Below are 15,633 nucleotides of genomic sequence, written 5' to 3' on the forward strand. Positions count from 1 at the left end.
GCATTGCAGCATATGCCAGTGCAAATGCTATAATCATGTTTATATTGCACAGCGTTTAATTTCATCTTGCAATTCTTGCAACTTTTTTTTTATTATACTGTTTTCCTGTCCAAAAATTTATGAAACATTTTAAAAAAATTTCAAAATTTTTCAATCCCGCCAGTTTTCCCTAGGACCATAAGCTATGATATCCATTCCAGTTGCTGTCACGTGTCTAGTGGTATCAGTTTTGTTTGAGACTCAGAAAGTGCACCCTGAAAAGATATTTCAGAGTCTCTTCACAATTTAGAGTGTATTCACCTGACTTATTTTGGAGCGAGGGAATACTTATCTAAGGGTCTTTTGAGAGAACTTTATGGAACCTTGACATTTCTGCAGTCTGTTCTATGTGCTAGCAATGCCCTCCATGTTTCTCTTTTTGCCCTTCTAAGTTGTTGTATATTGAGTCCATGCTTTGCAATAATCGCCCCCCTCACCAGATCTTCTGGAGCAATTAAACTTTTATCTGACTTCTGTCCTTTGCAGATTGTCATTCCACCAGGGTACTTTCCCGTTGAAATTCCTCACTATCACCGGGCAGTTATCATTAAGCGCTGACATGACAATGAAATTGTATGGCGGCCATGTCTACGTTCAATGTATGCCTTATCGTCCCTTTAATCTTACCTAAACAATATTCCAGGTCTGCTTGATCTGGTTCCCAATTTGTTTTACGAGGACTACGATAAGTTTCCTTGATATGCTCATTGCCTGTCTCGATGGTCTGAACAAGACACCTCATCTAAGGCATGCCATTTTTTAACAGTTTGGTGTTTGTACTGCGGCAGGTCAGATGGTAGGCATTCATATCATAGCCAATGATTAATTGCAGTTCATTTTTCATGTAATCTATCACTAACTGTTCCAACTCCCTTGATGGTTGTTCGGGATCATCATATGGGAGGTATGCTGATCTGAGAACTATCTCCGTCATAACTCCTCCCTCTATAACCTTTATTTTTACTGTCTTTCAGTCTGTGGAACAGAGATCACAACAGAGGTCTTTTGTGTTAAGGTCTTGATTTTGCCTCTTTAGATGGGTCCTGATGGTTTCTTTATCAAGTTTTTTCTAGGGGACGCGGGTGAGGACCATGGGGCGCTTGGGCATATTATTTGGAACAATTATAATATTTAAGTTTACTCCCTCCCACAGGCCCTTAATAGTCTTCACCACTTCAGTCGTGCATTTTTTTGTATACTCGTTAACACAGTTTACCCAGAGGGTCCCTTCGTAAACGATGTTTTCTGGAACTGCAGAAGTTCATTTTGACCTCAGATAGGAGCCTCATCAAGTACTTTCTCCAGTTTGTTAATGATCAAATTTGCTTGAGCCCGATCTAGTTGAGTTTCAGGATGGTGTCTGTGTGCTACCACCATTCTAAATACTTTTGTCAAGGTGCTTTATGACCTAGTCTGCTCGTTAAAGCCCCTTGGTTTCTTAGTAACTCTGTTACGAGGGGGTGATGGTATTCTCCCGAAGTCTCTTTTTATCGTAGGGTGTTACTGATTTAGATATCTTGATTTTTTGGGATTTGCTATGGTCTATGTTCCAGCAGCCATTTTTGCCTTTTTATCTTCCTCTGTTGAGCTCTTCTGAGTGGTTATTTGAGACTTACTTATTTATTTTTTTAATTTAACAATCCGAAATTATATTTCACAATTCAGAATTTTCAAATTGTAAAAAATAATTCTTTGGTGTATGTGCTAAAAAGCAATTCTAGCGTACTAACAAGATCAGGAATTGTTTTTTGATCGAAACTTCGTACAATTTTTTGAGCTTTCTCTCCCGATGATTGACTTTTACTTAATTTTATTTATAGTTTATATGAGAGTTTTAATTATATTATTTGTAGATTTGTACATATTTCAATTAAAAATTTGAATCATAATATTTTTCTAAAAAGATTCATTTATTAAAAGTAAAATAATATTATTTTCTTTAAAAAATTTTATAAAACGCAAAAATTTAATGCTATTCTACGACCACGCGGCATCTACACATAAAAATATCTAAAGTTGCATTTGTTGCCCCACTCTTTCATATTTTAGAAGCAGTAATAGCGCTGACATGACCGCTTTCTAGTGGTACTAATAAGGAACTAAAATCTTGATCAACCTCTGCTTCTTTTTTATAACGTTGTTCAACCTTTGCCGACGCTGAAAAAATAACAGTGAAAGATCCTTCTATATGCGACTATATCCTTTGATGAAACGGAATGACCAGTTTACCAAACAATGCTGGAACAACTTTAATGACATTACTCTTGTGTTTTGATAATTTTAATAGTTCACTGTTGATTCGTGATTTCAAAAAAATCTTTCATTACGTTTAAATACAGTAGAGCTCAAGGTAGCTTTAATAATAATAAAAATGTATATTTTTGGGCTCTATAGATGATCGTTTAATACTTTTAAATTTCAGGCAATTTGAAAACTACTTAATAGGATTGAGTAGGCGACAATTTCTCTATCTAAATAAACACAGCACACCTGAAAAGAAGTATAGTATAAAAAATAATCCTATAAAAGAACCAAGCAAAGAACAAAATACCATAGACGAGGATACCGTACATGATGTGCCTGAAAGTGAAGTAGAATTCGTAGAAGAGGAAGTATCTGGGGAAGAGGAGATCATACATAGTGAGAATGAGAGTGATAGTAACTTAGAAGAATCCGATGATGATCATGAGGAAGAAGAATCTGATGATGATCAGGAGGAAGAAGAATGTGATGACGACGAAATTAACCAAGAAACAGATTCAATAGAAGATGAGCTAGAACTGGAAGATGACTCAGAAGATGAAGAATCTTCTAGCGATGAAGAAACCGAATCAAAAGGTGAATCTATTAATACAACAGATCATTCGAATGAACCAGAAGATGGATCTGACGAAGATGTAGAAATGAACGAAGAAGATGCTAGTGAAACAACAAATAACGCACGACCATCAAATGTAAAAGTACAAAATAAAATGACGATAAAGAAATTCTCTTCGATTGATTCTATCACAGGACCTTTACCTGTTGTCTCTGGTATGAATTCATTCTTTAACGTAGATGTTAGTGAGGAACAGGATGTGTCTTCCGATGATGAAGTTGAGGTAAATATACGTTTATTTAGTAACAAATTAATTTCTTAGTATTACATGCTGATTTTGCTTTTGTGACCTTTTCCGTTTTCACTCGCTTTAAAATATACAGTGTGCGTCTATAGTCTCTCGCTATTCTAGTCTAATCTTACCGATTCTAAGGCTGAAGTAGGGCTAGAAAAAAGGGACATTAGTTTTATCCGAAACACATATTGGAGCCATAGAAAATTAATTCGTATTATTCTTCTTTTGGTGCCTATTCGTTTTGAATATTGGTAATCATTCTGGCTATAATTATTTTATTAACTGATTCTTTAAATAGATTAGTTGTTGTTGTTGAGAACCATTTCCCAGGTTTTTTAACCATGATATTCTTCTGCTCCCAATTCCTCGCTTTCCGAATACTTTGACTTGAAGGATTATTTTCAGTAATCTGCATTTAGTGCCGTTTCTCTTTATGTGTGATATTCTAAACTTCTCCTTTTAATCGTATACATCACTTCTCTTTCTTTCCCTATTCTTCGTAATACAGTCTCGTTGGTTATCTTGTCCGTCCATGATATCCTCAGGATCTCAAAGGCTTCATTTTTTTTCTCCATTGCTTCAGTGAGTGTCCAGGATTCAACTCCGTAGTATAATAGCGAGAAGATATAACATCGTAGGAGCCTTACTTTTGTCTCCAGATTAAGGTTGTGGCTTTTAAAGAGTTTGGCCATGTTGTTGAATGCACTCCTAGAGATTCTACATTGTTCGTTTACTATTGTTCCAAGATAGGTTTTTCTTTCTTTCTTCCATCAGCTGCAGAATCTATGTCGTCATCCATGTATTATGGATGACGACATAGACGACCTTCTTCGTTCTTCATAAAATTGTCTTTAATGTCGTCTATCGTTTTATTAAGGGATTCTATCTTCTCTTTATGACTATTTATTTTACTTCACTACATTTCAGTTTTCTCATGTCATGTTTTTTTATAGTTTTTCCGCGCGTTCTTTAACTTGTTTCTATACACGCCCACTAAAGGATTGTGGTCAGATTGAATATCAGCGCCTGGGTCGGTTTTAACACTGTTGAAACTATTTCAATATCTTTGTTAACAAGTATATAGTCTATTTGATTTATTATAATAACGTATTCTCCGTTGTCTCTAGGTGATTTTCACGTATACAGGCGTCTAAGTGGTAGTTTGTAAAATTTGTTTAGCACGATTAAGTCATGTTCACCTGCAAAGATACTCATTGTTTCTCCTCATTGATTTCTCTCCCCCAATCCATAAGGACCAATATGTTGCCCTTCTTCTCCGTTACCTATTTTAGCATTGAAATCTCCGATGACTATAAGGAGTTCATGTTTCGGTATATATCTTTTAAGCTTGCTTATGTGTTTGTAAAATTCTGATATTTCCTCATCACTGTGTGGTGCATATACTTGTATAATGTTAGTGTTCATCGGTGACGTACTCATTTGTAACAAGAGGATTCTATCGTTCACTGGTATGAAGTTGTTGACATGTTTGGCTATACTTTTATGTGTGATAATTCCGACTCTATTTTCATATTTACCATTTTCTGATCCTGAATAGTATACTCTGTATTCTTCTATGCCACAATAACTTGAGTCAGGTCACCTCATTTCGCTTGTGCCCATTATTGCTGTTGTCATGCGTTCCATTTCTTTGATTGCGCATTGGATTTTTCCTGATTGAGCCACAGTCCTAACTTTCCAAGTGGATATTCTGTTCAGACAATTCGTGTGGATTTTTCTTATACGTGTTTTATTCTGCATTTCACAGGGATTTTGCATATTAACGATATAGGAGGCCCTGTGGTCATGAGAATCACCTCTCTTGCCGGATCTTGGTCTCCGATGTCCATGATCAGTAAGCGAATTTGTGTTGTGTCGTACAACCATTATGATTGTACTAGAGATATTCATAGGAATCTTTAATATAGTGGTTTCTCGTTGCCTTCTATATTCTTATGTCGTTGACCAAACCACTGATTCTTTCGCCTTTGAGGCCGGTTTCTCAGCCCCAGGACAAAAGAGTGCCCTACCACCTATCAACTCGTTCGCCCGAAGCCGTTGGTAAGCAAGTGGGGGATTGCTTATACCGGCAATCATTCGGTGAATTCGCATTATGAAGTCTGGAAATTCAAAATATATTCATGTAGAAACGGGATCTAGGTAGGGATGTGTGTTTTGTAGAATATATAATCAGCCAATCACTGCAGAGTAGAAAAAGGTGTTGACATTAATGGAATCAAAGTGAATAACGCTGATGACACCGTCATCCTGACGGAGACCGCGGCACAACTTCAGAATTATCGTTGTGATATAGAGGTGAAGACGTTGACAAGAATAAGTGAAAACAGTGGTTTCGCAATCAATACATCAAAAACAAAAGTTTTGTTGAAATATCCCAAAATAGGTTTATAGTACCATGTTCTCCATCTATTTTTAACCAATTGTAAACATTGTGTTCTGTCTATTATAACCTTGAAAAGAAGTTCAGTCTGTGTTAAAACGTGTTTCGAGTTCTTAGCTGAAGCTTAAGCCGAAACATTATAGTATGGGTCAAAACGGAAATATTGTATTCCGCAAAACCTGTGAGATGAATTTGGTATAATAGTCGCTGACCTCCTAGGTCAACGATGTCACCTAAGAGGAGGAGAAACTAATGGGCATGTACATAGTTGTTGTGATGTTTTAGTGACGTTATTAAAATTACGGATGGGCGGAGTTCTATAAAATTATTTTAAAGGCGATCATATGACAAGTACAACATCACATACAATATATCCGCTAGATCTTTGCACATTGTCATCATTCGTATTATGGAAAATAAACCTAAACATGTGAGCCAAACTTACGTTAGTTATAAGAATGAGAAAATGGATAATATTACAATGGACGTGTTTATACTCCCCTTATTTCATTTATTGCATTTTGAAAACTGGTGATACATTTATAGAACGTGATTTTCCAATTTTTGGAAACCTACAGGTTGTCCAATAACGTCCATAGTAAATAAATATTTAAACCGTAGTAATCAGAATTGAAAGTGTTTTCTGCATATAAGCAAGTGAAAGTTGCTTTAAAAGAATATGATTATTTTTCCTTTCTATAATTTTGGATACTGTCCGCCATATTTTTAATGCAGCTGCTACTCTCTTTAATAAAAATTGTTCGATGATATGTATTTTGATAAACGAACATACATTTCAATATGTTACCTGTTGTCCAAAGACCTTCCTCCCCATTAATTTTTTTTTAATTCGAAATACTCCAACACATTTAACACAAGATGTGCTTGAGAATTTAATGGTTTACCAGCCATACTCTAAAAATAAAAACTCTTAAAAATATTTTACATCACTCCGTTGACGTGGTTTTAGCTATATTTAAATAACTTAATCTTCTTCTTTTTGGCTTTTATTCTACTGAGTAATCAGCCAGTACATTTGTTTTGTTAATTTTTGGGCCACTGTCGTGAGTCTGAGAATATATCTCATGCCCTATTATCAGTGAATATAGACATTTCATCAGCTCATCTAACTAATATCTACATTTTATTTATGTTTTCTGTTTTCTTATAAGTGGTTTAAATGTTAATATTGGATAGGTTATTATGAAGGTTATAATTTTATATGGTTGATCTGTAGGATCAAGAATTTTGATAATTTTAGGGTTAATATCGCATAGAAGCATTGGTATGTTAATTGGGGTTTTAATATTAATTTTGATCAGCTCCTGATAGACATCATAATCTTTTATTTTGTTTATCGGGAATTCCCAAAATATGTGTTCTGTTTCCATTTGTCCATATTCAGAGTATGGGTTATCGCGAATGTTGATTTTATATAAATGTACTCCTGTCAGGCAATGATCAGTTCTCATTCTAATAATGGTAGTAATATGCCGCCTATCTATGTATCTTCTTCTGCTTCATGTGCCATCTCCTCTAAGAAGGTTGGCAACCATCATGGCAATTCGCACTTTCGATACTGCTGCTCTAAAGAGGTCAGCAGAAGTGCAGTTAAACAAAGCTCTCAAATTGTTTAACCAGGAGATGCCTCTTCTTCCGCGACTCCTTCTACCCTCTATTCTTCCTTGCATTATTAATTCCAACAAGTTATAACGCTCGCTCCTCATGACATGCCCCTATATATTGCAGTTTTCTGACTTTAATTCTATTTAAAACCTTTTTCTATGTATGGGATTGTGTCAAACCATGGTTTATTAGGAAAACATTTTTGTATGTTGTTATACCACTTACCTTTATATCGAAAAGAATTTAACCAATTATTTTTTTTTAATACTTAATCTAATTTTAGCAGGAATATTTAATTCAGCCCCAACCATTGCCAGTTTGTCAACTATTTCATTTTCCTCGATATCATTATGTCCAGGAATCCATCATAATCTAATATCTTTCCCATATTTATTTAAATAGTATAATTTCTTTTCAACTTCCAAGACTCTGTAGTCCTTTGCTGCAGTTATCATATTGTTATTAATTTTGTCTATAGCGCTTTTTGAGTCCGTAAATATTATGGCTTTATCAAAAATTTTTTCCTCACAAATCATTAGGCCCTTTTGAATAACTATTATTTCAGTTGTACAGATATGAATAAGTCAAGGAATTTTTCAGAAAGGGAATAATATATACTAGGTATGTGTATTCCTATGCCCGTTTTGGCTTGCTCAAGGTTTTGATTTTTTTGTTTTTTGAAGCATCTGTGTATGTAATTATATTAATACGAATTTACAAAATTATAATATTAATAATGTTTTGATGATTGGTATATTATAAGTCTAGATATTGTATTCATTTGAGTAGCAGGCTAGTATGTCACTTGTGTCACTTGAGAATTTAAGGGTTTACCAGGCATACTCTAAAAATAAATACCGTTAAAAATATTTCATATCACTCCGTTGACGTGTATTTAGCCATATTTAAATAACTTAATGTCAATTTAGAGGTTAGAACAAAATATTATTCGTCATTAGCTAATAAATAATTTCTTTCGGAACAATAACCATTTTTTATTTCTACAAAAATTGTATAAATGTTCGATGCTTCTCTTGTCTTTGTTATTTTTTTTACTTCTGTTATTTCTAGCCGTTTCTCCAATTCTCGTTTTTGTCTATATATTTATTATATAGACGAATTAACTTCTTTTTAGTTAAATAAAAAAAAATTCGTAAACTTTTTCATTTAAAAAGAAAATCCAAAATTTTCTCTTTCTGCTTTCCAGTCAAGACAGTACGCCGCTGACAAACTGAAAACTTGTAGATGTACGTTCTATTCAACACTTTGAAAAGCAAGTGTTCCTTCCTGGGTTTTTCAACAGAAGCAAAAAACTTCACTCCTGTTCTTCATTCTAATGCAAAAACACATTGACGACCTCCTCAACGAGTACGCAAATCACCTTGAAGCAACCACCTTAGCTTTCCGAACCTTCATTGTCTAATCCCTCATCCCAACTCCGGGCAGAGTGAGATTGGGTTTTTGTGGTTTCCAAAACTCATTGCACAATGATACCTGTCACCCTAGTGGAACTTTTCGGGCTTCTTTACATTCACAAGTCTTAAAGAGTAATAAAGAAATTCCTAACCAGGGACAATAACGCAAAGTGCTAACCCTAAATAAATAAAATCATCCTACCAATTCCTGAATAGAACAACGCACCACCACTTGGGTTTTCATATATTCTGTCCAAGTTGTAACGTTATTGTTGATATTTCCTGAATAATTAAAATTGAAATAACTATTATCTGCTTTCCAACAAACCAATTTACAATAACTTATGTAAAAGTAAGTGAAAATACGCATTTTTTAATTCCAATTGCAATCAAATACCACTATAATTTAATAACATTTCACATAATCATTTTGTTCATATCATATAAGTTCATACTTGGCTAATTCAATCCTGGCAGTTGTCAGATTTGTCTCAAATTGCGTGCAATAATTCTCGATATGAATAAAAAACACAACATTACGTCACGACTGACAAAGACTCTGAAAATAATCGTTACGAATCTTACATTAAATATTTAATTTACTAGAGATGTAGTTTAAGTTAATAGCCTAAATTAATGTGGTGCAAAATTAGTTGATAAATAAATTTTTTCACTGTTCAGTCTACTGTTCAAAGTAATTTAAAAATTATGAAACCATTTTTGAAACTTTCTTTGACAACTGCAATTAATTATCCGATATATCGTTTTAGCAAACAACTGTAAAAAAGAAGAAACTATCGGCAGCCGAAAGAGCTCAATTGGCCAAGGAGGAAGAAGAACGGTTAAGAAAAATCGAAAAAGAGTTGGCAGATCCCACCAAAGCTCCCGAAAGCGCAGAACATTTCGATAGGCTGCTCCTTGCCAGCCCAAATTCATCCAAATTATGGGTGCAATATATGTCATTCCATGTAGCTGTAAGTATATACCATGAACATTACAGAACTGTGATTATTTTTTCAATTCTATCGTTAGGAATGCACAATATATAACTGATAATATTGGAGATAACACAAGCAATCATTATTGTCATTTCATTCATAGTCTTTATGTACAACTAATCAGTATGAAAGTTTAAAGCGTAAATATTTTTTATATTCATTTTTTGTTCATAGTAAAAACCGAAAATGGACGTGGATATCGCCCGATAAAATGACGAAAAACGAGATCGATTACTTCTTGTGTGGGAACAAAGACATTTTTGAAGATATAACTGCTCTCAATCGATTCACAACTGACAGCGATCATCGCCTTTTAAGAGCAAAGATTCTTGTTAAACGGACGAAACCAGTAGAAACAGGCCACATAATTATTGTAATCGGATAGATCAAACTAAAATACGACAGAAGGGAGATGAGTACAGAGAAGTCTTAAGAAAAGAATTTGTAGAACATTATCAACAAGAATATTCCGACATGATGAACACAATTAATAAAGAAATGCAACGATAGCTCTTGAAAGCAGACTGTTGCAAAGAAAACGAAAAATAAAGAAGAGAGAATAAGTGATGGAACAAAACGGTTGATGGAAAAGAGACGCACATTTCTAAGCGAAGGAAAGCGAAACACCGATGGTTTCAAAGAATTGAATAAACAAATAAAGAAGGGAGTAAAGGAAGATTTAAGGATCTACAATGAAAACAAGGTAGAAAAAATAATAGAAAAGAACCGAGGCCTGAAATGCTTAAGATCAAACTTAGGAAAGCCTATAATAATCTCATTGAAGGATAAAGATGGAAAAGAAATAAGAGAAAAGAACGAAATCTTAAAAGTTACTCAAACATTTTACCATGATTTATATTCCTCAAACAAGAACCCAGATAACACTGCAAAGGAAGATCTTAAGAGAAAGATAACTAATGTCAACTCAGAAATACTCCCTAACATAGAATCCTTCGAAATAAAACAAGCTATGGCACAAATAAAGAACAATAAGGCTCGGGCCCAGATGGAATACTTGTAGCAATGTTGAAGGAGGGGAGTTAAATTATTCTCGAAGAATTAAAAAATTTTTTCAACGAATGTCTTCACAGAGGAGAAGTCCCAGGTGATTGGAATGAAAGTTTGACAATACTTCTCTTCAAAAAAGGAGACAGGGGAGATTTGAAGAACTATAGGCCAATCTCTCTGCTGTCCCAAATGTACAAACTGTTTATGAGAGTAATAACTAACAGGTTATGTCGAAGCTCGATAGCTATCAACCGGTAGAGCAGGCAGGATTCCGAAAGGGTTACAGTCAGAACGCTAATAGAGAAAGCCAATGAATATCACTTGAACTTATACATTGGTTTCGTTGATTATGAAAAGGCATTCGACTCCATAGAACTTTGGGCAATAGAGAGAGCTATGAACAACTGCAGGATAGACTCCCGATACAGAGTGCTCATACATAATATTAACAAGAAAGCTAAGATGTTAGAGAGAGATGTTATCTTACCAAAGCTATTCACACTTGGACTGGAAGACGTGTTCAAAGACATTAACTGGCAACATATTTGAAAACCAGAATTTACGATCAGTGTATCCTCCCTATACTCACGTATGGTTTACAGACGTGGACACCCACCAAGTAAAATATGGATAATAATAGTAAAGGCACAAAGAGCGATGGAAAGATCAATGCTCGGGGTGAGACTTATAGACAAAAAAACAAACAAATGGATTAGAAGCAAAGCCAAAGTAAAAGACGCATGAGAACATGCTGCCAAATTAAAATGGAGCTTCGCAGGATACAATGCCCGACTGCTGGATAAAAGATGGAACCACGAAATACAACAGTGGAGGCCATGGTTAGGAAAGAGAAGCAGAGGAAGACCACATATGAGATGGGCTGATGACATTAAGAAGATCGGAGGACACAACTGGAAGCAAGTGGCGCAAAATAGGGAACACTGCATTGATTTGGGGGAGGCCTATGTCCAAAGTTGGATTACTTAAGGCTGAAGAAGAAGAAGAAGAAGTAAAAACAAACAGCATTTTTTTACATTACATTGGCTGATTGTACAACTTACATTAACTATTAGGAAACCTTCGGGACTTTTTCAGCATATCTTTTAATTGGATTTTGTATACTCCGGCCTCTTACATCAAGCCGACATGGAGATTTGTCATTTTATCCGATGAAGCTGCCTTATTGTACGGAAAGTTCGCCTGTACGATCCTGATTGGGGATCATTGAGATCTATTGGGGACAGCGACAGAGTCCGCTACTGTGGTCGCCTCTCAGCTCGTTCCTTCTATATTGATATTTCTGAGTATTCTTCTGTGATATCTCTTGTTTCCTTCTTATTCCATTTTAGTCTTAAGAGTTGGGAAGAAATGTTGTCAAGAAACATCGTGCGAAGGCATTTATTCCTCTAGAGTTCTCTAGCTCTCTGGGCTATCGCTTATGTAATACTTTCCCTCGGTACAATGGATCCTCTGGGCATGATAGTGTCAAGTCTCGGGATTAAGAAGCGCATTTAGGTTTTTTCTATTTAAATAAAGATCTATCTATCTGTATGATGAGCCAATTGCAGTGCAGCTGTTTAGTGGTTTCCCCATTGAGGGTAGGTGTGGTGTAGGTGTCCATGTGTATTTTGTGTTAATGCCTGTATGTATGTATGCCTGTGTGAATGTGTGTCATGTTCGATAAACAAATTTACACTTAATGACATAGCTGTTGTCATATTCTTAGTTGATCCACGAGCTTTTATTTTGTTATGCCTTATTCATCACACCTGTTCTATTATTCTATATACACATAGGAGGTTTATTACTAATTGGAACGCGCGATGGTGAGGATGAGAACTTCACCACTCAGTTTGTCCTGTGCGGAATACTGGATAGATCAGACCCGCAGTATCAGGCCGGAATAAATAAACAAACGACGTAGAAAAGAAAAGTAAGGTTCTTGTCCATTATAATCAGAAAAAGGGGTGTGGCAGAGTAAATGAAAGGGGAAAGGATGGAGAGAAAAAAAATTGCCTCATGTGGAAAAGGTAATAGAATAGTTCTTCGGTATTCATGAGCAGATAACGGTGTATGACTTATCAAAATAATGAAAAAGAAATAGGGCTGAAATATAACGATACGCACAAGCAAGATGATGCACTTTTGAGAGTCGTATCTTTGGTATTAATTCGTAACCTCAAGCTCTTCCTGGAAAGGAAAAGTGGTGAATAATACATACGAATAATACAATGAACGGTCGCCATTTTGAATCTTGGTAACAACATTCCAGGGACACGGTGATATACGAACTTTGAACTGAGGTATTAGGTACTTAATGTATGATCCAATTAAAAATATTTTTTTACAAAAGCTTCGCTTCTGTCAAGTGTCATACGATTACGCCCCTTTTATGATTTTAGGCTACCGAATTTGAGAAGGCAAGGGCAGTGGCAAAGCGAGCATTAGAAAACATTAACTATACTTATGTTGAGGAACGTTTGAACATCTGGATTACATTATTGAACTTTGAAAATACATATGGAACTAGCGTAAGTTTGTTTTTATTTATTATTTATCAATTTCATCCACTATTCTTATTTGTTTCTATATTTTTTACTATAACATCCGCTGAACGTTATCAACGACAAAACTAAGTCATATAGTTTATTAGTCGATACTTTCCAATCCGGAATATGCAGTTTGTAATGAATATTTAGAGATAGTAAATACCTCTACTGTTATAAATCCGCAAATTTGAATAATATCTTATTCATAAATACAATTTCTTTTAGGAATCATTTGACAAAATATTTGAAGAAGCTGTTAAATGTAACGATGATTTAAAAATTTACTTAGAAACCATCCGAATATTAGCAGAGTCAGGTAAAATAGCTGATATGGAAGAAAAAATTAAGAAAGTTAGGAATAAACACAAGCAGAACCCTCAGATGTGGACTGAGGTTGCAAAAACATACTATCTATTGGACAAATTCAAAGAAGCTAGGAATTTAAAGGATGCTGCCTTAAAATCTATAACGATCAAGAAAATACGTAAGTAGTAAATTTTTAATTTTCCTGCAACTGTTATTTTCATCATATGCATCGTTTGTTATAATGGAGTACAGTTATTAATTTATTATTATTACTTTGATATATCTTAGTTATATCTGTTGCAGAATTGGATATAATCGTTCAGTTTGCTCTAATGGAATTTAATTATGGAGAACCAGATTATGGTTCAGCTATATTTGAAACAATGCTAAGTTCGGATCCAAAGAAAGTAACAATTTGGACGATGTACGTTGACCAGTTAGTTAAAAAAGGGAAGATCGATGAAGCTAGGTAATTATTGTACATTTCCTTATAAAACCATTGAACGTTATCAAATTTTGATGTTGAAATTTTCGCAGAGTTGCCATATTGTCGGGATAGTAGGAAATCTGGGGAATTATGAAATGATGAAAATGTAAGATTATTATTATAAATTGATCATTTCAGAGGTACCTGATGAAAAATTCTAGCCATAGAAATAATAAATTTTAATAAAGAATTTGTGTTATTTAAGTTAAATACAAAACCAACTCGTACTAGACAATATATTTATTCTAAGTAATATTTTAATACATTTTAAAGCTCTACACTAAATACACAATAAAAATGAACTATCGGCTATGTTATCGGCGACACTAGTAATTAATAGCATACCGTATCATTTAGTAGTCATTATACGCGGAAGAATTTACTATAACTTAGTTGGAGCACTGTTTTCTCGGTGTTACTGTTATAGCAAGGGCGTGCGCCAGGGAATTGTACGCACTTGAATTTATTCATTTATATTTTATGATCAGAAGAATAACAAAAATGAAATCAAATTAATAAATGTTAGAATGAGGTTTTACAACAGCATAATAATATGAATTCGTTATTGTAATGTATAAAATTGACCAATGTAAAAATATTTTAAAATTAAATGTTAAGGAAAACGTAGTTTCAAAGCATAAACCTATGCAAGTTTCAGAAAAAATTATTGGTTAAAAATAAAAACATTCTAAGTACATAACTATCTGAGTAATAAATCAAAAAAAAACTCAAAGTGGAAATTAATATTTTACTCAGAATCAGAGTCTGATGTGCTGCTCTCATTAACTACGTTAATTATCAGTGGTTAAACTTGAGTCTAAATGATATTGTCAAGATCCCACATCTTTGTTCGATTTTCTGCTGAACATGCTGTATACATTTTTGTCATTTTGTAATTTTTTAAGTCTGCCCAAATTAACTCAATTAGATTGAGCTTACAGTGGTATGGTGGAAGCCCCAATACTATTTTATTTTTTTCTTTATCCATTTCATCTACAATATTCTTAGTGTATTATTTTTTATGTTTATTCACAATAGTCAAAAGCTCGACTTTTAGAAGAGAATTTTCAAAACTTGGTTCATTCCAAAAAGGTTGGAATATTGGAATACTTTGCACCATACACAAAAAAGGAGATATCACATATTTATAGACTACAAAACAGTCTACGACTCTGTGAATAGAAGAGAAATGTTCAATCCAATGAATATCCAATGAGCTAGGAATACCAAATCAGTTGGTAAATTTAACAAGATTAACTCTTAAAAAAGTTGAATGTAGGTTACGAATTCAGGGGAAACTGTCTGAACCTTTTAAAACACATAACGGGCTACGCCAGGGAGGCCCTCTCTCCTATATACTGTTTAATCTGGCTCTGGAAAAAGTAATACGTATGTCACAAATCACAACCACTGGTTCAGTATATAATAAATCAGTGCAAATCCTGGCCAGTAGAGGGCAAATGAGAGTTCTAGCCGCACCGTTCGTATACCCCCCACCACCGACCCCCCCACCATTATTATACCCCCCTCCAATGGTAAGGTAAGGGGTGAGAGTTCTAGCCGCACCGTCCGTATACCCCCCACCATTGACCCCCACCATTTTGTATACCCCCCACCATACCTCACACCCCCCACCACTGACGAGGTCAACGACCGGTCAAGGTCAAAGGGTCAACGACCGGTCAAGGGGT

The 15,633-nt window shown here is 34.7% G+C and overlaps 1 protein-coding gene across 1 annotated transcript in view; it reads left to right on the forward strand.

The window, feature by feature from the left end:
• The window catches only part of LOC140432690 (rRNA biogenesis protein RRP5-like), a 55,701-nt gene that overhangs the window by 18,219 nt on the left and 21,849 nt on the right, over positions 1-15,633 (forward strand). Inside the window, exons 15-19 of the mRNA XM_072520747.1 lie at positions 2,462-3,140; positions 9,365-9,568; positions 13,003-13,131; positions 13,375-13,633; positions 13,759-13,924. Coding sequence (XP_072376848.1) covers positions 2,462-3,140; positions 9,365-9,568; positions 13,003-13,131; positions 13,375-13,633; positions 13,759-13,924 — 1,437 coding nt within the window. The remainder of the gene's footprint in view (positions 1-2,461; positions 3,141-9,364; positions 9,569-13,002; positions 13,132-13,374; positions 13,634-13,758; positions 13,925-15,633) is intronic.

This window comes from Diabrotica undecimpunctata, chromosome 1, assembly GCF_040954645.1.
Source record: "Diabrotica undecimpunctata isolate CICGRU chromosome 1, icDiaUnde3, whole genome shotgun sequence".
Lineage (NCBI taxonomy): Eukaryota > Metazoa > Arthropoda > Insecta > Coleoptera > Chrysomelidae > Diabrotica > Diabrotica undecimpunctata.